The sequence below is a fragment of the Trachurus trachurus genome (genome assembly GCF_905171665.1).
Source record: "Trachurus trachurus genome assembly, chromosome: 13".
In the NCBI taxonomy this organism is placed as follows: Eukaryota; Metazoa; Chordata; class Actinopteri; order Carangiformes; family Carangidae; genus Trachurus; species Trachurus trachurus.
In genome coordinates, this window is record NC_139892.1 from 24,412,386 (window position 1) to 24,435,775 (window position 23,390).

At 41.9% G+C, this 23,390-nt stretch overlaps 1 protein-coding gene and 1 pseudogene across 2 annotated transcripts; both read right to left on the reverse strand.

Annotated features, from left to right (window-relative positions):
- Positions 1–604: 604 nt before the first annotated feature.
- Positions 605–11,023, reverse strand: LOC310996290 (annotated as a pseudogene). Its single transcript, XR_014596510.1, has 17 exons — positions 10,802–11,023; positions 10,508–10,670; positions 10,242–10,391; positions 9,253–9,413; positions 8,896–9,072; positions 8,522–8,663; positions 7,967–8,384; positions 7,611–7,790; positions 4,900–5,114; positions 4,306–4,468; positions 3,776–3,925; positions 2,741–2,901; positions 2,062–2,238; positions 1,742–1,883; positions 1,171–1,358; positions 950–1,091; positions 605–786 (listed from the first exon to the last, which is right to left on the reverse strand). The product of XR_014596510.1 is annotated as an uncharacterized misc_RNA (transcript).
- Positions 11,024–12,949: 1,926 nt separating this feature from the next.
- On the reverse strand, positions 12,950–14,994 carry LOC310996009 (uncharacterized protein). The gene is made up of 3 exons (XM_083985257.1): positions 14,946–14,994; positions 14,635–14,821; positions 12,950–13,713 (listed from the first exon to the last, which is right to left on the reverse strand). Exons 2-3 carry the CDS (start codon positions 14,813–14,815, stop codon positions 13,358–13,360), a joined length of 537 nt encoding a protein of 178 aa, XP_083841383.1. The 5' UTR covers positions 14,816–14,821; positions 14,946–14,994; the 3' UTR covers positions 12,950–13,357.
- Between the last annotated feature and the right edge of the window lie 8,396 nt (positions 14,995–23,390).

Here is a 23,390-nt window from a genome sequence, read left to right on the forward strand (position 1 = left end):
GCTGGTACCATGTAGTGGAAACACGATCCCCAAAGTCTGACAAGGACCTTCACCTTTCTCAGACACAAGACAGCGATACACTGAAACATGCATTGACACACTGACAGCCTGACACACTGCTTGACTGATCACCTGACCTTGAACTTATCAAATTACTGACCCAACTCCTTGTTATACCTCGCTGTGCTAAGGGGCTGTAAACCAGCAGGTTATAGGGGCCCTACAACTGGTCTCAACATAATCTCTGGAACTGAAATAGAACATGAAGTATTTCCCCTTTAAAATAAATAACTGTAGAGTTATCTGCATGTTAATAGCAATTCAGGAAGTAACTATTCAAGAAAAACAGTCAAGTCCATGAGCCCTGTGTGTTCTGGGGGGGAACTGCCCTTATGACATTATGCAAGGTGTGTGAGGTAACTTTTGCTTAAAAAAAAAAAAATGGTAAAGCTTTTTAATAATATAACATGGTCAGATAAGACCATTTTGGCAAAGTCTCTGCAAATGTGAATATAACAGGCACAGAAGAATTAGGTCATGGCATGGAATTAGGTCACTTGATACACTTTTTTGAGTTTTAGGGTCAGCTGAAAAGACTGTGCCGTCATCGAGGTGTGGCAATTATGTTGTACCTGCGAGGCAAATTGGCAAAGCCGCTGCACTCAGGAGTGAGGTCCACACTCTCAGGTCCACCAGGGCAAGAAAAAGTGAAACGCTGCAGAAGTGATACCATGAAGAGGAAGAGCTCCATGCGAGCAAGGGATTCTCCGACACAAGATCTCTTTCCTGAGAGATAACCACAAACAAGTATAAATACATGTATCCAAGATAAATTAAAAATAACTGCTGGAACTGGGTTTATACAGTAATTGGCCTTTTAAACTCAGAAAGGAGCATGACACCACTAAAACAAGTAAAAACCCAAGAACATTTACTTAAGATAATTTACCTGCTGAAAATGGGAGAAATGCAGGATTTTTCTTAAAATTGCCATTTTGGTCCAGGAAGTGCTGGGGGTTGAAGGACCAGGGGGTTTCCCATTGTTTTTCCTCTTTGAGGACAGAGTGCAGCAAGGCAATAATCACTGTATCCTGTTGAGACAAGACATTATATCAGATGGAACATTTTGTATTTTCTGTATCAATAACACTAGTGATGAAACCAGAATACCTTGGGAATTGTGTAACCCCTGAAAGAGATGTCCTGGAGGGTGTAGCGAGGGGCACCCAAGGGAACAATATCCATTAGACGCTGAATTTCATGGAGAACTGCATCTGTAAAGGGGAGGGACTTCCTGTCCTCCATAAAAGGATAACGCTCCCATCCGATCACAGTGTCAATCTCCTGCTGCATGTCCTCTTCAGAAAGAGGAAACCACAGCTTTTTTAACTAGGGAAGAAACACTTGCCAAATGGATCAGTCAGCAAATATTGTATGTTCTCATTAATTTTTCAAGTGATTCATACAGAAAGAAATTTACTGATTCCAGCTTTTAGATTTTACTCATGCTTGACATTAATTTCTAATGCACAGTGAAATTAGCATTAATCAACATTACCAATTGCAACCAATGACAAGGCACCAGGCAGGAGCTACAGTGCCCTGAGTCTGCTGAAGAATATATATTATAATGTATAATCCAGATGTGTGCAAAAGAAATGTAAAAATGTATTTAATGTAGACGTCATTAGACTAGTTTCTAGATTTTCTTTTTGGCAGGTTTCCACCTGTCGAGACTTACCCTGTATTTTGGGGTATTTGACCAGTACAGTGAGTGCAAATCTGATGGTGGAGCTGCTGGTTTCTGTCCCTGCCATGTACAAATTCAGCACTGTCGACACCAAGTTGTCATAGTGAAACTCGGTTGTGGGAATGTTCTTTTCCTTTAAGGACAAAACAACTCACTGTTACAACAATACATTCTGCAGGACCAAAATTCAGGATGTTAAAAGACACTTGAGTTCATCTACAGTATTACTCAAAATAAGTTAGTATCCTGAACATGGTCAGAGTAAACAAAACAACCTTGTAATTCACAGACACGAATGAACTCTGTCGTACCTGACTGAGTCTCATGAGGAAACAGTCGATGTAATCTCTGGGTGAGCTGGGGTCCAGTGTGTCCTCGTGTTCTTGGATCTTTTTCATGATAAACTCTCTCACCTCTTCAGCTCTGGCAAACACCTTGTGATGTCGACCCGGCACCCATTCCATCAGCCGAGGGAAGATATTATACATCTGTGATGGGGGGGTGGAGAGGACTCACTGAGCAATGTGTTGGCTGAGAAAAAGTACCTGCCAACCTTTGGTATTTGAGGTGTTAGGCAGATATGCACTGACCTTCACTGCATGCAAACCTCAAATTATTCCCTATAGGTCTAACTGAAAATACATCTACACTAAAAAAAAAAAAAGGATAGTTTCCGAACGATGGCAACTATACTTTTGCACGTGAAAATGAACTTAACAAGGGGTTAAAGAAACAGACAGACAGAACATAACCAAATGAAGCAAGCAAGTTAAATCACATAGTTGCACATTTGGGCTTCATTCTGCATGTTCTTTTCCACTGCAACAATAGAGAAGTGAACAGTGGATAAATTCAAACAGATTCACATAGAGATCGTTTATTGCTCATATCATGCTGGAAGATCCTGCTCAAAAGCCTTCAGCTGAGCAAGGATCTTTCCCTGATCAACCAACCACAGTGCTTCCGGTTTTCTGCACCTCCTCCTCTTACCTGACCCCAGGGACTGCCGATGAATTTCAGGAGGTCTGAGATTGTCTGCAGAAGGTACAGGAAGTGGTCATCTTCATAACTGAAGCGCTGACCAAACACCATGCAGCAAATGACATTGGACACGGTACAGCTCAAGAAGTAGGTTGGGTCAAAAGGAGTGGCTGGGGAGAAGAAAAAAAGGATTAGAAAAGAGCATCATCAAAATCATTTTACTGCCGATGAACACATTTTGAAATCAATGTCATATTGTTAACATAGCAGATACGTTAGACTTAATGTTATGAGTACTGACATCGTTAGGAAGAAAATCTATTGCAACTGATTTGATTATTCAGTCTTACCCTATATTATAGAAAATTGACAGCTAATTGACACATATTGAATATGTTCATGTGTTCTACACACTTTCAGTCGGAATATCACATGTCACTATCAGCATCCCAGAATGAATGTGTGTTTCACTTTACAATGTAATGACATCAGCTTGGAAAACATCAAACCATCAACCATCAAAATACTTTATACTTTTAATTATTGCTTGAAAGCTATGGGACTGATACTAAATGGACTTTAACAAATTAAATTTCAGTCCCAGCTAAATGAAAGTTGCTCTCAATACAAAATTTTGTAAATATAACAATTTAGTATGACTCAGCATCTATCACTAAGCCCAATTCACCTCGCCTTATCACAACATGCAAATCAGTTTGATTTGATTTAGAGGTATTCCTTCAGATTTCTGTTGGCACTTCAGTACAGAGCGAGTGAATAAAATGTTGTGTTTCCTTTTAAAACAAATCTCCTTAGGATAATGCGCCAACCTCTCGGTGAGCAGTTTTTAGTTTGAATGACTTTCCTTTAAATTGAAGGTCACAGAGTTTGAGCAACATGAGCTTGTTCGCAGTTCAGTTTTGGGCGTTAAAATAGAGAGATATTTGTTATTGCATTTTAAAATCTGTATTTCCAGGTTAAAAAAATACACAAAAAGGCAAACACATGGAGGCACTCTTGTCATTCTCACACATTCACACATACCGTTGGTACCGTTTATGCGAGATACCAGATGTTTGCTTTCTTCCTGGATCCACTTTTCCATCCCCTTACGGCCCATTCCAAAATCTCTAAGGGTTGTGAGGGTGAAACGTCTCAACTGCTGCCAACGCTCTCCATTACTGATTGCCAGACCTTTGAAAAGTTTAAAACTTGTGATAAATCTGGCCTCCACCTCCAAGAGAAACAAGATGGAAGCTTCTGAGGTGCACTAAAACAGCAAAGTGAAAAGTTTGTGGTAATAAAAAAAGGGAAGAGAAAATTGAAAATTAAAACGTGGCTTAAATACATGAAGTTTTTCAAAAAAGTGCAGGAGATATTGTAGATAATTTCACATAAGCAGTTGGGATTGTTTCAATAGTTAAGGACACTAAGTCAGAGTCAGAGTCTGCTCTGATATACAAACACTTATACTGGCCAGAGATCAAGGATTTGCAGCTTGGTGTTAATGACAGTGACATTCCTACTCCAGCACTCAACACAGTACGCCTATCATAACAGAAATCCCATATTACCATAGCCCTTGGTGATTCTGATCAGGAAAGGAAGAGGTACTCTGCCAGTGAAGTCATCTGCCTGGTCCACCAGTGCCTCCTTCACAGCATCATAGCCCACCAGGACCACAGCCCGCTGTGGGCCCATGTATACAGTCATCACAGGGCCATAGGTTTCACTGAGCTGGAGATAAACAAAGCAATGGACATGGGCTGCATTGTTGACCAGGCATGTCAGGAGCAACACAAAGGCTACAACACACCCAGGCTACACTGCAGAGAGCAAAGTTTTTAGCAAACACAAAAACACTGACATGCAGTGTCATTCAACGATGCAACTGTAGTAAGAGCTAGTGAGGAGGGAAAAATAGAAAATGTGAGTTGGCAAAACTGTTTCCAAGATTTCATTGAGAATTAAAGGTACGTAGGCCTATGCAGTCAGGGCAGTGCAATTGCATTTGCAGTGGCCAGCATAAACATAGGCTACAGGACGTAACACATTCAACATACTCAAGCCAATCCAGGGGCAGAAAAGCCTGACATCACAATGTGCAGTGCAGACAAATGGGTCAGAGCACAGAGTGCAAAAAAAAGTTATTGTCAAGTGGCTCTCACCTTCAGCAGAGTTTTAAACGGAGCACTTTTGTCCAGCTGTGGCAGGTTTCCTATGACAGGCAGGCCTGAAGGTCCAGGGGGTAAAAACAGCTGTCTGCGGCTCTTCAGGCTCAGCAGCCACAGCAAAGCAATGATCAGCCCTGCTAAGACCAACGTGCCTGCAGACAGCTCCATAATATCACAGTCAGGCTGTGTCCCCAAACAGGAAGCTCTGACTTGTGGAGATCAACACATTGCGTAACTGCTGCTGCAGCCAAACCTTCACCCAATGCAACAAAAACACACAAGTAGGCCAAGTTTTTTTTTTTTTGAAAACTTTATTTACACAATGGAACTGCCAACAGGTTTACAATTCCAGCAACAAATTACAATGCAGATCATCATAAGAATATTAAGAAAAAACAATCCAAAAATCATTAAGTGAAATCATAGAAAATAAAAATCTAATTCATTATGCTGTCATTTTCACTTTGTTAATGTTTTGTTTGTGTGTTCAGATTTGCACCTGTTTACACTTAAAACATTTTCGAACACACATTTTAGAAACTTGAAGTTATTTCCCTGAGCCCTTTCACTTTCTACCATGTTTAGGTGGGCTACTCATTTACTAGGTTATTAGTATAACAGAACAGGGAGGCTCAGTAGAGTGTATGATGGCACTCCCATGAATGGACAAGTTCAGATAAGACTACTGCCAGTTATTTAAACAGATACCAGGGAACAAGGACTGATACAGAGGGTACTGACTGGATAATTAGAAACTTAGAGGTGTAAATGCACAGTGAAGCAGGTGATTAGGAAAATGGGAAAGAGGATATACTGTCCTGACAGACAGAAGTCTGACATCTGGTGGGCAGATGGAGTATGACAGGTGACTATATCAGAGGGAAAGGGAGTAGAAAAGGGGACAAGTCATGACAGTGGTCCTAGTTTTTGGGGATATTAAAAATGGTTAAATTAAAAAGAATTCAATTTAAACATTTGCCCCCTTTCTTTAGTCCTATTTTGACAACATATATTCAATATATCAATACAATGGCTTTATGGTCTGTCATGATTCATAGATTAACCAGAAACCTACTCCAGTCACACATGTTTTACAAGGTAAACTCCAGAGTTTCTCTCATTAAGATACATGAGAATGCAGAGTCTATTATCCATCTTGAGTGAGGATGATTCTCAGCGAATTTTTATGCTTTTGCCTAGTGTTTCCATGAAAATTCCTCTCCAGCTGTGATTGTAGTCCTCATCAGTCCTCATTGTAATGGTAAACCTTGAGAATTAATTGAATACGGGCCTGCAACTCTAACCCTCATTAAATAGAACTGTCAATAAAACATGAAAGCTGCTGTAGCTGAACTTATAGCTGAATCAGGTGGTGTCTCTTCTTGTTATTCTCAAAGGCTCTATCTGTCTCTCAATTTTCACACAGTTCTCTGGAGTAACATCCTCCTTGAGATTTCTTTGCTAGTATCCAGTGCTTCCTGACCACGTCAGAAAAGTGTCTCGTACACTGAGGGATGACATTGCAGACTTGTGCTTTGGCTGGCTGCCAAACCTGAGCATACAAAAATCACTCCCAGATTTCTCTTTATAGAGCCATGTTTTGACATTTAAAGGTCGGGATTTCTCGCCTCCTCTTCTTAAGACAGACCACATGGGCACAGATCCCAACTTTTAGCATGCCAACTCCAAAACTTTGTTTTCCAGACTTACTCTTTTCTTTGGCATCCCATTCTTTCCAGTGTGTGTTGTACTGTGCCTTTCATGTAAGTAGAGAAAGTTCATGTTAGCTTTGAGCCTTTCAGTAGATGATAGTTAGCTTGATGCCCTTTAATGACATTTCAGTTCCAAACTGTGAGGAATAAAGAAGCCAATGACATAGTTGAGATCATCACTTTGTCGTGATATATTATCACCCAGTGCAAAAACTATATAAAAGATTGGAGGGGGAAAAAGATATAAAGTTCTTCACTGACTCATTTCACCCTTATAAGTTATTTTACTATTTAGGTGATTCCTGTGATCCCTGAATGATCTGCTTTGCCAGACATTACAGGGAATGAAGCAGACCCCTGCAGGGGATCATAGAGACAGAGCCCACAAGTGGATGCTGTGGAGGAGGTGGGTTTCCAAAACCTCATGGGCAGCAGCAGCAGCAACATGATGTATGCAGAAGCAGCAGCAGCAAAGGCAGCAGAGCAGAAAATAACAGCAGCAGCATAGCCAGGGATGAGCAGGTAAGCTGGGGGGTTTAAGTAGCCCACCCTATTTGAATGAGGAGGGCATGTGACTGATCAGCTGATCGGGAAAGGCACCGCTTGAGTTGAGTTGTCTGCCTGAACTCACTCCGCAGGCTTTGCAGCATAAAGATGTATTTGTGGGTAATACAAGCAGTAACAAGAAAGGGAAAAAACAATACATTCTTATAGAATTCATATTTTTATTTTTGTTGTGTGCAAAAAAAACTGTTTAAACCACCTTTCAAAATTCCCCTTGCTGAGATTCAAACCTTATGTTCTAAGTCTAATATCACAGAGGTGCCTACAAATATTGACATCACAGTATCACAATAGACTAGAGCCATGTGGTTTTATTTATTTAGCGAATGCAAAGTCTTTCAGCCAAGCATGTATGTGGTATAGAGATTCTTATGAATGACACAGGGTGCTTAAGTATTGATAGATGCTCTGAGTAGAGCTCCTCTTCTCACCGCGGCGTGGCGATTATCTCATACCTGCGAGGCAAATTGGCGAAGCTGCTGAACTCTGGGACGAGGTTTATGCTGTCCGGGCCCTCAGAGCAGGATAAGGTGAAATTCTGCAGCAGTGACACTATGAAGATAAAGAGCTCCATACGAGCCAGAGACTCACCAACACAGGCTCTCTTCCCTGTGAAGACACAGTCACAAATAAAGCTGGCTATAAAAAAAAAACATTCCTTGTGATTGTGAAGGATCAGTGAGTGAAACACTATGCAGCACAAGATAACTAGGTCAACATGGTTGTTAACATGCTTGACCAGTCTGTTGACTGGTGATTTATCAGCAAACTGTACTTTGTTTTACCTGCAGAAAAGGGCATGAATGCAGGATGTTTCTTGAAGTTGCCATTCTGGTCCAGGAAGTGCTCGGGGTTAAAGGACCCAGGAGTTGTCCATTGCTTTTTCTCTTTCAGCACAGAGTGCAACAAGGGAATGATCACGGTGTCCTGTAGAGACAAAATACCAAGCATTTCATCTAATCTGTGTCATGTTAATCCATGCTGTGCTGCGGGATATAGACATTGATGCCTATACCTTGGGAATTGTGTAACCCCTAAAGGTGATGTCGTGGAGTGCGTAGTGAGGGAGGCTGAAGGGGACGATGTCCAGACAACGCTGCACCTCATGAATGACAGCATCTGTGAAAGGGAGGGATTTCCTGTCCTCCATGTTGGGGCAGCGTTCTCGTCCAACCACATTCTCAATCTCCTGCTGCATTTTCTCTAGACATGGCAAAGCAAACATGTGATCTCTGCTCAAGTGTTACAAATGCTAGATTTTGAGCAGGTTTATCCAGCTCCTGACCACAGTGTGTTTACTGTCAGAATAGGACTTCTGTGTGTGCTGTGTGGGAACCTACCTTGTATTTTGGGATATTTTATCAACACACTCATGGCATATCTGATGGTGGAGCTGGTGGTTTCGGTTCCTGCCAGGAACAGATTCAACACTGTTGACACCAAGTTGTCGTACTGGAACTCAGTTGTGGGAAGGTGCTTCTCCTGGGAGGACAAAGTGGTAACAGAGTTATGAGCCAAAGCTGAGAATACTAAAATGTAGTTCAAGCAGCAGGCAACAGAAACCCACTTGAGCTTTTGTTTTCTTGAAATTGGATCGTTTGAATAATTAAACAGTGAAATCACTCACAGCTACACCAAGAAAACAACTGTTAGTGCCCAAGATAATATTAATGGATACAGAAATTTTTTGAATGATCCTCAAGTTCTTTCCAACCTGATCCATTCGGGTGAGGAAGCAGTCAATGAAATCTCGTGGGGAGTTGGGGTCCAGTGTTTCCTTGTGCTCCTGAATCTTAGTCTCGATAAACTCCCTCACCTCCTCAATCTGAGCAAAAACTGTGTGCTGGTGGCCGGGTAGACGCTCCATTAGCCAGGGAAAGATGTTGTACATCTGTGAGGGGGAGGTCCACAGCACACTTCAGCTTTTTTTGTCAGGAAATAATGATGTAAGATTGGCCATAACTAATTTAATTTTGGAAAGTATCACAGAACGCTCTACCAGTATATCATGAGGATGCCATATGCATACTAGAACCGAAGCACTGGAAATGAAGGACATTCAACTGCTTACCTGACCCAGAGGGCTACTACCAAACTTTAAAATCCCAGATATGATGTCGAGGAGGTGTAGGAACTGCTTGTCTTCATAACTGAAGCGTTGGCTGAACACCAGGCAACAGATCACATTGGATACAGTCCGGCTCAACAAAAATGTCGGGTCAAATGGTGTGGCTGGTGTGTGGGGGGGTGGGGGGGGATACAAAATTCAATGAAAGCATCATGGACATGTTTTTCAAATGCTAAAGGCTTTTCTGTCACAGTAGCAGTCCCAAACCTCCAGATGTCCTCCCAGCTCACTGAACATTTTAACAACCGGCTGTAATCAGTTTCACAGCTATCTGTGAACTGGGAGGAAATTTTGCATCTAAATTATAAAATATGTTTTTTTTTTCTCCAGTTAAACTTGGATTTGCCAGGTCAAAGTCTCTCAAAGCATTTAACTTGAAAGCACAAGAACTGGCCTGCTTGTGATTGCTCTGTGGCTGCCTTTCAATTTTTACTCATTTTTTTCAGTCATTAACCCTTATTGATTAATATTAAACTCCAAACTTAAAAACATCAATAAAGTGTGTAAACTCAATTTACCACATGTCCCTGTTTGTTGTCTTTGTAAATCAAGGCTTTGACTGAAGCCTCAATGGTTTAGCTGGTTATGTAACATACTCAGTGCTTACTTTGCTCAGATACAAGGATTAAAGAGTGCAGAGAGAAAAATACTCAGGACAGCCCAACAAAGCTTGCACACTCTCAGTTGTTGACCAATTATTTAATGTGTCATCTACTTTTCTTTTTTTTTCTTTTTTTGCCTGTTTCAGCTTTTCAGCAGATCTGTTTTGCCAATAGATATAAACACTTTCATTCATTCATCAACTATTTTTTGTGTTGTCACTTAGACTTTAGTTTACAAAAGAAATTGTGCTTGATGGATTATGCAATAATCATCCTCCCAATCAGTCCTGTATGAAATGTTTGCTTTTGCACCAACAGCTGAACACACACCTTTGAATGTTTCTATGCGAGCTGTCATGTGTTTGCTCTCTTCTTGGATCCACTCCTCCATGCCCTTGCGTCCCATCCCAAAATCTCTCAGGGTTGTCAGTGTGAAACGGCGCAGCTGGCGCCAACGTTCCCCGTTACTGATCCCCAAACCTGACAGAAGGAAATGTGTGTGATGTCCAACTGGAGCCATGGCAGTGACATGTAGGCATGACATCACTGATAAGCCGCCGGGACAGAGACAACAGATTTGAAGTGTCATGTGTTACCGTAGCCCCTGGTAGCTTTCATCAGAAATGGCAGCGGCCCTCTGCCTGTGAAGTCATCTGCGTGGTCCACCAGAGCTTCCTTCACTGCATCATATCCCACCAGAACAACCGTGCGCTGCCAGCCCAGGTACAGCGTGATCACAGGACCATATGTTTCACTGAACTAGACAAAGGTGTGATTTATGAGGTCAGTAAACACTTATCCAAACTGATCGTTTCCATGCAAGTCAAAAGTCAGATTCAGTAATTACTCAGCATCTGCTCTGTTAATCAAAGTGAAGAAAGCTGCCTCACCTTGAGAAAGCTTTTGAAGGGAGCATGTTTGTCCAGTTGTGGCAGGTTTCCTATGAGAGGAAGAGCAGTGGGTCCTGGAGGCAAACGATACTTTCTACTGTTTTTTACACTAGTAATCCACAATAGAGCTAAAATCAGCCCTGCCAGTATCAGTGTTGAAGTCCAGTCCATAATGTTCTGCTTCTGTCCCTTCAGCAGATCTCCTACTCTGTCGCTCTGTGACCGTCTCGGTTGAATGTTTGTCTTTATACATGACAGGAAGCTGGGAGGAATGCTGCATTGCGCCACAGGTGAACCGTGAGTCCTGAGTACACTTTAGTACACTTTCACCTGGTAGTTGTTTTTCACTGGCTCAAAGCCAGAGAGCAGGCAACCTGACAAAGCAGAGAGTTTCAACATTTGACCTAGAACTGAATTGATTTACTTGAATTGTCCAGAAGCCTCAAGTTGTCATGCTGACATTATTTCACAAATAAGAAACTTGCAATGTTAAGACTAAACACACAACACACACACACACTTGATTTTATTATGTAAAGTAAATAGTCTTTAGGTTGAACCTCTGCATGTTAAAATCAGCAGACTGTGATCCAGTTGGTTTATGGGTGAAACTAGACGTCTGCATGTCCTCCTGGTTCTGTTTATTAGAAAATCTAGCAAATGACTGCACTTGGCCAATTACAGCTCTTAGAGAGATATTGATCCTATAATCTGTTCTTCAAAAGCAGATGTGTGTGACAATGTTTGTTATATTTGTCCTGGCTAACAGGCAGAAACTTAATTTCCCTGTCATATATGTGTTGGTAAATTTATCATGAACAGGCATTGAGCTGCTAACTAAAGCCAAAAGCTCACGCCTGCAGCTGTGTTGCTTGTGGCTGCACGTGCATGTGCATGTGAGGGATGAGCTGCAGGAGAGTGGCTGTGTTGTCAAATTCTGGCATTTTTTGTTTGTTTTATTTTTGTTTCATCTTGTTTTGTTTTTGTTTATATATATATATATATACCTACTATTATCATTATTACACAACCCTTTTTGAAGTGCTTGTAAGAGACAACCTCTGACCCTTGTGTATGGTTAATGTTTTTCAGAGTCATTTGTCTGTTTTTAACAACCACAACAAAACTAACTTCACTCCTCCGCACTCCCTGGTAATTACAGAAAATTCCCTCCATGCACTATATGTATTCTTGTGCTCTCCTATCAGTCTACCCTTTGTTTATATTTAACAGGAAATTGGCAGGAGCACAGCATTTTGCGGTGAGAGGTGAATTGACGTGAAATAGTAATAGCATGTCTCTTAATCAAAATTAGATTTTAAAAAAATATACAGACTACCAACTTTAAAAAAAAAAAAAAAAAAAAAAAAAGCTCTTAAAGCTTAATTTAAAGTATTATGCCCAACAGCTGATACTGTGCTCCAGTAGTAGTGCATTTATATGAACATGTAACTATAAACTATATAAACCAACAGTCTGTTACTGTCAGGGGCAGGGCACCAGAGTAGTTGACTGTTTTGTCTGGTTGGCAGTCATGTAAATATTGAGCAATAAGGCTTTGGGGTATTGTATAACATTCATAATAAGAAAAATGTGTGCTGTGTGTGTTTACAAGGGGGAAGGAAGAAAGACTCATATTTTACCAATTATTTATTTTCATCCGAGTGAAAAATTAACATCATGACATCAGTCAATTGAGTCCCTCTTATACAGTATGTGACAAAAGAAACATTATGCTGTTGTTCCATAAGGCTTTCCGGTGCTAGATGTTGATCTCAGCACATAGAGCCCATCCTAGTGCAAACACAGTCCACATCCAGCTCATGAGCTTATTTTAGCTGTGAGACAGAATCTCAGATAAGCACACACGGCCATTCACACTCAGCATTTCCCCCCATCATTTCCAAATCTGCTCCTTTCCCTCCTCTTTCATCCTTGGCCTGCTGTCTGCACTGCTGCTCCATGCCAGCCAACAAAACAGCAGATGGATCTAGAGAGAAAGACGCACAGTCATGGTGACAGCAGGATTTATTTTAGGAGTTCACCTCTGGACTGCATTTCACCTAGTGTATCCAGATGTTTGATGATGGGGCGATTTCTGAAAGCAGGGCAAAAGGAAATCAAGCAACAAAAGTGACATGGGGACAATGTGGACGGGGAGAAAATATTCATAGAGATCAACTTTTTAAAAAAGTATAAAATGAACACAGTGATGAGACAAACAGTTGAGAAGCGCTACTGTCATAATTTAGAGACTAGTTTCCTCATGTCTACATGACTGTGTGGAACTATTATACTCGTCAACCCTCACAAGCCCAAGGGCATGGAAAGAGTGATACAACATAGAGTGATCAGAGGAGTCAGGATCATGAATGATTTACCTGAGGAACATGGGCATATAGCCAGGAAGAACACCTTCATTCATTTATAAATTAGACGTATAGATAGCCCAACAAGTGATTACTTAATAACAATGCCTTTATATTATAAAGGAGCAGGCTACCAACACAGGGATCTTGATTAGAATAAAACATCTGTGACCGTTTCTTGTCACAACTAAAAAGCAAATCCCCCACAGTCAAACGCATCAAAGTCAGAGTCCCCTTCAAAGTCGAAGCTGTTGAAGTGTGGAGAGTCCACATCCTGGCTGCAGGCGTGGAAGGAGCCTCCTGCAGAAAGGTCAGAGAAGCCTCCTGCGCCGTGAGCAAGTTCTGGGGCTCTGCTGGCCAGAGGAGAGGAGGGGGAGCAGGAGCTGAGGTAGCCCAGGGCGGAGGAGGCAGCTGCCCCTCCCATCAGCAGGCACACCGCCCTCACCGCCCGGGCGTCGCTGCTGTTGCCGTGGCGAAGACAATCCGAGACCCGATGAGGGGGGGCCACAGAAGCACTACGTAGAGGCTGGCGAGGTCCGCCGGCTGCAGAGGCCAGATGAATAACAATATAAACAATATGAAACAATATAGGATGATAATATAAGGTAGCCCACATACAAAATGTATTATTTAGGTTACATTAAGCATCTATGCTAATTTGTTTAAAACTCCACCATTATTTTCAAAATAAACCATTGAATGTATTTGTAGGTTAAAGGACAATTCTGGGCAAATTCAACTTGGGGCTGTATTTTCCTGTCCCCGCATCGCCACGGCAGCGATGAATGGGAGCAGATGGAAGTTCCGCTGCTTAGGCTGTTTACATCCCTCAAAGCCGCTGCCATGGCGATGCCGGGACAGACTGGGACAGACACAACTACCGCAAAACAGGAGCAATTAAACCGAAAATCTTCAGATTCCTTCTTTTAGACTTAAGATATTAGGAAAATACAGCCCCGAGTTGAATTTGCCTGGAATTGTCAAGTTTGTGAAGCAGTTTGTGTGTGTGTGTGTGTGTGTGTGTGTGTGTGTGTGTGTGTGTGTGTGTGTGTGTGTGTGTGTGTGTGTGTGTGTGTGTGTGTGTGTGTGTGTGTGTGTGTGTGTGTGTGTGTGTGAGAGAGAGAGAGAGAGAGAGAGAGAGAGAGAGAGAGAGAGAGAGAGAGAGAGAGCAGACAGCTGCTTGCTAATACGTTTATATCCAGCCTTGATTCTGGGTCTTTATACTTATCATCTCACTACGCTGAAACCTTATGACAACACAAACAAGATTAAGTGAGTGTGGTGAACAACTGTGATCCACATCACTGATTAGGGGAAAGGGGCACTGCCACAAGTGCCTGAAAATCACCAGATGTCTTTGTTTGTCGCTGCTCTCAGCCGTCATATTAGCCTATATTCCCTGATGCTGTTCAGCTTGGGACTTGCTACATCCCTCACGTAACTACAGATGACCTGATAGCTGACCTTGGTTCTGGCCTCTGTCTCTGAAGGAGCCTCCCCGTTCAATGACTTGAGACATAGGAGGAGTGCCCTCACTGATCCTGGGTGACCCTGGGTCTTTGTCACTGGAGGAATCGGGCAGGGGGTCTCTGTCGGTGATGCAGGGAGTGATGCTGCGCTGTCTCTGAAGGGTCAGGGGTGACATAACACCCTAAATAATGAGACAAGGATATCACAGAGGTTAAGTGTTGTTATATTTTTCATGTTTGCAGATGATCTTGCCTCTACAAGATGAGGACATGGAAACAGGCCTGAGCACAACAAGAGTGACTCACCTCTCTCACTTTTCTGATCAACTTCAGCCAAAGACTGAAAGATAAACATGACAAGGGATTATATTTGACAGATGCAGACTTACACGCACCTAAAACAACATGAAAAAAAAAGCACAGTACACTGTCCAAATCTGATTCCCTAAAAACCTGTTACTGTAAACAAGCCTGATAGTATGTGGGACAAAGGCGACCTAAATTCACCATGTGTAGTGAACATCTGATAAAGAGTGGGCCAAAGGACATTTGAAACCCGCTGTGTGTATGTGTGTGTGTGTGTGCATGTGAGAGAGAGAGAGATGCACCTGCAGTCATCAGGATTGTCTGTCAGTAACAGCAGGAACTTGTTCTGGGGTAGGATGAGGGCAAAGCAGCAGTCCCTCCTGCCCCCTGGAGGCAACTTGGGTAGGTCGAGGATTTCTCTCCCCTCCACAATGGACTCGCAGTTGGTCTGTAGAGCTACCACCTGATCGGGAGGGGACTCTGCATCACGACACACCAGCAGGCTTCCCTCCATGGTCAGCACAAGGTACTTCTCCTTCCACTGTTTGAACATGAAGCCCCCTGCAGACACACAGAGGCACGTAGGTAGGAGGTGGTCCAGTGGTTCATTTGTATAATAGAATATAATTGTAGAATAACTTAGCTGGAGAAAACACTAGTAAATGAAATGAGAGCATATGAATCCAAAAATTGAGAAAATTAGGACAATGATGGGGGAGTTTCTTTTGTTTAGTTAAGACCAACAATCTTGATTTTACATCAGTCTGTATTGTTTCAGCACAGTGGAGGGCAACTGTTTCCACTTCACACTGAATGTGAAGCTTGTCACCCTTTCTGCTCTATTAATATTTAAATCCACTGTGTCATCTCCCATTAATCATCACAGTGAAGTGACCAAAAAAAACATGTTGAAATGATAAGTCACCCTCCAACAACACTCCACTGAAATGTGTTTTCATTTCAGTATTGTGTCCAACTTGGTGACTTAATCTGATTAATATTATCATTAAATATTATTACAAACATACAAAGTGCATCAATGCAATGTTATTCACTACATCAGCAACAAACTACAGCCTTGAGAAATCACTTCTCTGTCAACTACAATAAGTGATACACACTGCAAATATAATCTATAGCAGCTGAACTGAAGGTTGAATGGCATAGCCCAAGAGGAAATTCTCTCCCAGCAAACCAGCAGTACTAGACATGTCTCTTGAAATGTAATTTCTAATCCATGTCCCTTAAGAGGACATCATATGAACTCAGGGCTGTACTAAAGCTGCATATAACACAATGCCAAAAACAGTAGGAAAACAGTTACATTACAACAACAGTTACAACGATTACCTATGGTCTAAAAATCACTAGAAAAATATTAACTAGATGTGTGAACCTAACCCATACCTCTACATGTCTGCCCAAATCAACATTAACCTTTGACTTGTAGAAAAAAAAGCAAAAGCTCCTGTTTGTGGAGCAAACTCAGAGTTTTTCGGGACAGGGCACGCATGACAGCACTAGACTGTAAGTGTCCCAGACAGCCGTCCATTGTGTAATAATGATAATAGATGCAGATCACATGTTGATGGATGGTGAAGACTTGCTCTATTTCTCCATACAGAGGATTAAAGATGAACAGGTGGATTTTGCCGTGGAGAGAGAGAGAGAGAGAGAGAGAGAGAGAGAGAGAGAGAGAGAGAGAGAGAGAGATAGGTATGGCAGTTTAGATGGACTACCTGGTCATGGGAGCATTGATGTGCTCATTACTGTACAGACTGGACTTAATATAGTTCTTAGTTCACACAGTCAAGAGAGAAACTAAAGCAGCAACTGAATGTGATGTGCTGACATTGCTAGTTAATGGTGTCCTCTGCCTCGTTCCCCTGGGCTACTATCAAATAAAATCGATGGAGATACAAAACAGATGTAACATAAGCACAAAGACATGAGATATTGGCTGAGTCCTCAGCGATGGCTTGGCAAGTAGAAAGTGAACATCTCATCATTCTGTAAAAACACATCTGGCAGCAATTATATCACACAGAGTGACTCTCAGATTGATGTCACTCATCTTGGAGTTGGATTGCTGATCTCTGCAGCTTCAGCAGTGCTTCTGCTCTTAGAGGAATAAATATTCAGACTTTATCATACCGCAAACAGGAGGGCATCACTTGGTCAAATAAGTTCAAATGATGTGCTCTCATTCGTATTTTTCTGTCATTTTCAAAACATTTTTGTTTTTCTGCACAGCTCGAATGGTCAGCATTCTTCACACGGACTAAAGAACAACAACAACTCTGCTCAGACACACAAACAGCATGGCATAAACTAATGACAGATTGCACTGTAGTCAAACACAGGAGAGCAAATAACAGTGCATCAACATCAAACAACCTACATTTGCTGCAAAGAAATCTCCATAATGCCCTCCCTGGCCCCTGACATAAACTATGTACCCGACCTTTGATTTATCCACACAAATAGATACATATCTGATATTTTGCATACTGATGAGGAAGCCCAAGCAGGCCTACCATATTTCCTGAGGAAGCCTCTGTGAATGCCCGCGGTGCTCATGCCTGTGGTCATCACAGCAACAGTGACTGAAATGAGACGTAGGGTGTCTGATACAGAAAAATAGGGTAAGAGAGATTGATAGAGAGAGAGGGAGAGAGAGAGAGAGAGAGAGAGAGAGAGAGAGAGAGAGAGAGAGAGAGAGAGAGAGAGAGAGAGAGAGAGAATAATCCGTACGATTTAGGCCTTCCTTCCTTAAACCCATGCTGTCATGAGTGGAATTGGAGCCTAGTCGCTGCTTATGTGCAGAAACATCATATGAGCGTAAGAGGCCCAAATAATCATAACGGTGATGGATAAATCCCACCAGACATATCCTATGATTTTCATCATGACCATCACCAGATGTCATACTGGACTTTCCCATACTGCTCCTCTCCTGGGAACACGAACACAGATTTAAGCCTCTGTGTGCAGCGCTGCACACAGCATATGGGCAATTCATAATAGCTTATCATTAAACTGTCATCAAACCAGTTCCTCGTGTATCTCTGCATCCTTGGATGGCCTGCGAGCCAGGGCTTGGGTCACCTCCCGCTCACGCAGATTAAAACAGAGGGATTATTATTCTTGCACAGCTGGAAGCCTGTTGATGCAGTGCTGTATAGGCCCAACCAAGATTTCAATCTGCACAGACCTGGGATACCCCCCTCCACCCCTTCTCAAAGCGACAACCTCCAAGATATTTTCTGTTTTTCAATGTCATATATCCTCGCAGGATTAAAGACCAGCCATTGTCCCACCAGAGCAAGCTTATCACAATTACAACGACATTATATAACAGGATGGATCTCTGAGACACAGCTGCACCAAATAAACACATCCCATATACAGTACACATAGATGGTGACGGCCTGAAAGACAGAGGGAGTCAAGTACAGTAGTATTCAGCCGGAGGGGTGAAGTCACATATACTCAACAGAGACAAAAGGGTAAGAAATACACACATTAATATGCATAAGCAGTTATTTATAGAAAGCTCCATTTCACTTTGCCCTTAATCAGGGAGGTCAAAGGTCATGCTGAACATAAAGATCCATCGTCCAGCTAGAATCAGTTCAGTGACTTGTAGCGTGTGGCCAAGGAAAGTTTTGGTTTTCTTTTCACGCCCATGTTCACAGGTTGGAGCAGATACACTGGCTGCATGATCGTTTCACACCTTGCAGCTGCATCATGTGATCGACTGTAGAGATTCAGCATCTCACCTACTTTTCACACTAGGCAGAAAAAAGACCTGCTAATGTCATATAACATCACACCAATCTGAACTGACACCTTCCACTGTGGGTGTGGCTGAGTCTGAATAAAACTATACACGCATTTATGTGTTTTTAACCATTTTAGCAGTTACATTTGGAGACAGTGACATTTTCAGTAAAAAAATGAACAAGAAGTAAATTTATAGTGACAAGAAATCCAACTTCTGGCTGTAGCAGAGATGCAGCTGGTGTCAATACACACGTGTGCAACAACAACACCGCACACGCTACCACAGCCAGGGCGTTCCCAGTGCTAGGTTATGGCGGGCAGTGGAGGCATAGCATTCAGTTTTACACTATGGGATGGGCGCTTACCACCACTGTTATAAGCATAACAACTGAGTCAGTCCTGGCCAATTCAGGAGTGGAAAACATCTTAGAGGAGAGGTTTCTGAAAAACATGCTAACATCCCATAATAAGCCTCTGTGCTCTGTGCTCTATCATTGCACTTCCAAACAGGTCATCTGTTGGACAGAGTGGTGTGGTGACAGTCTGGGATATCTTAACAGGAAAGGCCATGGTGCAGTTTAAGGTCACTCTGGCTCAGCATGTTGGGCTCTGTGCCATCACTTGATGAAACACAGTTCAGTGTCCCAGGATGAGAAAGTGAGGTGGCGGAGCTTAAATGGTGGAGCAGACAGTCACAAGAGTCGCTCTTCTTGTGACTGTGCCAAGAGAGATGACAGGTTTCATCTGCATAAACACCAGGATGTTTGCCTCAGGAAGAAACTCCAAGCTCACGTTCAACCTTGATTTGGATTGAACATTCGTGGGAAAAACAATTCTCTGATTCAAATAAAATCTTTATTTGAATAATGTGATTTTGATTCATCAAATCCCATTTTTCAATACATCTTTTATAGGCCCCCGCTGATGTTTCAAGCTGTAACCTTGTCCGTCTTCCATGGCCAGCCCTCTCATGCAACGAGATCTCATCAAGCGAGAGACAAATCGAGGACAGACATAGCTCAGTTCATGGTACCAGCAGACTAAAGGCAGATGTGTTGTTGCATTTCAATGAGGTTGTGCCTTATAAAGATGGCGAAGAGCTGGACTAAAGCAAAGCTACATGAGAGAGGAGGGTGACTGAATAAGACACCTTGTTTACCTCCTCATACACACTGTTGTCAGTGCACTGGAGTCCTTTGGCAACATATATTACTTACTGACCTATTATGTCTTGAGATATGTGTTCAAACTACTCAATGAATGTACCTGCTTTGATGTCCATAGAGGTTTTATATACCTGCCAGTGCATTGTGGATGAAAAATGACATTTGTTTTTCTTTTCTTCATGCATCATTCCAAATGTGTATACAATTTAAAAATCTATATACAGCATTACAATCTCAGTCATATGAAAGCCAAATTGATACTGTAATTAAAATATTTCTAACATAATTTACATTATGAAGAACACTGATTTGAATTATACTAGGATTTATAATTCCCAGGACTATTCTATTCAATGTTGACAGGGTTTGAACTTGATTTTTTTTTTTTTTTTTAATGTTCAATTGACAGAGTTGCTATTATCAAATTCAGTTTGCTATTATCAAATTCAAACTCTGTCAATCAGAAATTGACCTACTCGGGCAATCAGTGACAATACCCAGCCCTAGAAACAACATCTTTCCCACATGGATGTGCGTGATGACTGGTTGATGACACTGGTTACCATCTCTAGTAATAGAAATATGGTTATCTTGGGCATCTCTACTGGCTTGATGCCAATGAGGGTCCTTGAACAAACATGCAGATAAACATGCTTGAAGCCGGACTGAGAGTCTGGTTGTTCAGAAGATGTCAGCAAGTGTCTGAGACTCAGAGAAGTCTGACTGAGAAATATATGTGATGTGATTATCAGTCCCTTAATAAGGGAGGTTTGTTCAGGGCTGTGACTGACACCATGTCAGTAGATGTAAATCAACAGATGGTGAACAGCACCAGAGGGATTATTTGTGGGACAGTCAGGGATTTAGGTTTAAAAACAGGTGAACAATGAGCCATAAAGAGTCATTTTAGGACACAAAGTGTGCCAATGTGTCCACCTCCACTGTTGGGAAGTGGGTGCTGAGTGTTGTACATGATCCTGATCAATTGTGCCCAATTGTGACTTTTAAACACTTCCTGGGCCACAGGATATTAAGATGGCCTTAACTTAATTATGAAATAATATTGGAACAACTTGCTGTGTGAGTGTGCAGTACTGTTCCTTCTTAATGGCCCAGAACACCCTCAAGTTATAAATGTCTAACATTGGTGAATAAAAAATAAAAAATAAAAAAACATTTTTCCAAGGGGGGCTTTGCCTTGAGCAATGTTGACTCAGATCCTATGGTATTTGTTTACGCAACACAAACTATAATTATGAATATCTGGTGCATATTTGTGTATAATTAGAAAGAATTTAAAAAATGATAATGTGCAGCAGGAGAGATTGTTGTTGTCCTTGTGGAGAAGATGGCTAGCATAGCTGGTACTTAGTTTGCCCATGTGGATAACATTAATGTTAATTCTTGGACTCTGCATTTTTGCCCCCTTAATCCTGTTGAATATTAAAAAATACATTTTTTCAAAGATTCAAAAGGACAACCAATTCAAGTTGTCCTCAGTTCAACTTCTCTAAGTCAGGGCTTGTCCCAATGAGGCACAAAGACCGACTGGGCACCTAGAAACATACACACACTCAGGAACAGTCCGACCGGTGTGATTATCCAAAAGCTGTCCAAGTAATTTGTGTAGAATAATTCCAAGCTACAACCTGAGCTGCTCTGTCAGATGATGAAGAGAGGATGTTGTGTGTGTGTGTGTGTGTGGGGGGGGGGGGGGGGGGGGGGGGGCTACAAATGTTTGTCCTACCCCAGTCCATATTACAGTAACTAATGCCCAGCCTGAGCACCCAGTACACATATCTACATGCATTTCCAACAATTTATACACTAGGCTTAATTGGTTTTAATCTAATATCTTACCATCACACTCTGCATTTACTTTAAATTAAATTACTGAAATTTCTCAACAACATGTATTTGTTGTTCCCATTAACAGATTGAGGTCATTGCGTTAAGTATCAGCAGGGGGCAGTAGAGTCTATGCAAACTTCAAGCAGTCACGTGTTACTCAGCCCCTGTTGATGTATGATCAGGTTGGGGGAAGCACTTTATCTTTGGTTGCATCCAGGCTGAAGAAAGAGGATGAACTAAGAGAAAGAAAAGGCTAGCTCAGCCCCGGGTGGCCCTGTAGCTGCGGCCAAGCGGTAGAAAGGTGTTTCCCATGTCTTGCAGCCAATATGCACTCTCCTTTGAAACAGGAGCCCAGCGAGGATATTAGTGCTGTGCTGTAGTGGTGCTGTGTAGTGAATGCCTTTGTTAGGGAACATAATAACTGGTATCCATGTAACTTATTTTGCTTGTGCAAGTGGCTTTGGAGCTGGAAGTATGTGCTTTCATCTCTGTTAATCCGCTTCATCTAACATTCCCTAAATCTATAAGTCTTGGTGTTTGGTGAATCAGGTTTGCAGGATTTTGGTGTTGCTTAAACCCAAACACTGCTTCCTGGACCTAATGCCCACCCCCTCGGAAACTAAACATTCACTCCTTCCAGGTCCATCCAGCCCCCAAACCTTGTGTTTTTGAGTAGAACACCCCTCTTTCTTGTACAGGACCCCCTCAGTGACCCTCCACCCTCCCCTCCCTGCCTCTCTCTCTGTGCTTCTATCTGGGAGCAGTGAGAGCACCATTGCTCAAGCTCCTATTGAAAAGAAAGCATATACAATGGGGTCTTTCTCAGTCCCTCTCTGTCTCCATTAAAGACCCTGGGAACACAACACTGTCCACAGAGCCACTCTTAAAGGGCCAGTGGGACGCAGGTCTCCGCAACCTGAGTCCCAGCACCTCCCATCATTTTCATGGGAAAAGAGGGGAAAAAAAGAAATCTATGCAGCAAATCAATTATTCATGAATGGTATGTGAACTCTGCGGGGCCATCTCTCAGGCAGGGAGCACCAGCATCACCTCTCCAAATCAACACTCCACCTCAGACACTGCAGTCTACAACAACACAATAAAGCTGCTCTGAAGCTCCCCCATACGTCTGATGAGAATCAGGGACAGCAGCATTTGTTTAGACTGCAGCTGATGATGCTCTCTTCTGTTTTGACTGAAACGGTATGTTCAAGCAAATTCCCAGACCCAGACACTCTGATGACATAACCCTGGTTATGTGGAGTAGAAATAGACACACAAACACAATAATAAACACTCAATGTTATTACTGTTGCTTTGCTACATTTTTATCCTCATGGCTGGTTGTCATTATAAATAAGACTTTACTGTAATATGTCTTATAAATATCTGAAACACTGAGCAGAAAGCTAATGAAATTCACATTGTAATGTGACCAATGACAAAACTAATCAGAGGGTTTTTCAAGAAGATTTATTGAAGACTAAATGTTTACATAAATAATGAATAGAAATGAATGACTTGTAGCGTTATTGGGGCTGTGTGAGTTTAACTTTGCTGGCCTAAGATTTTGTTAAGAATACCACAAAAGCAGGGAAATCATGCAAAAGAACATTTATGAGCATCAAGATTAAAAAAAAAA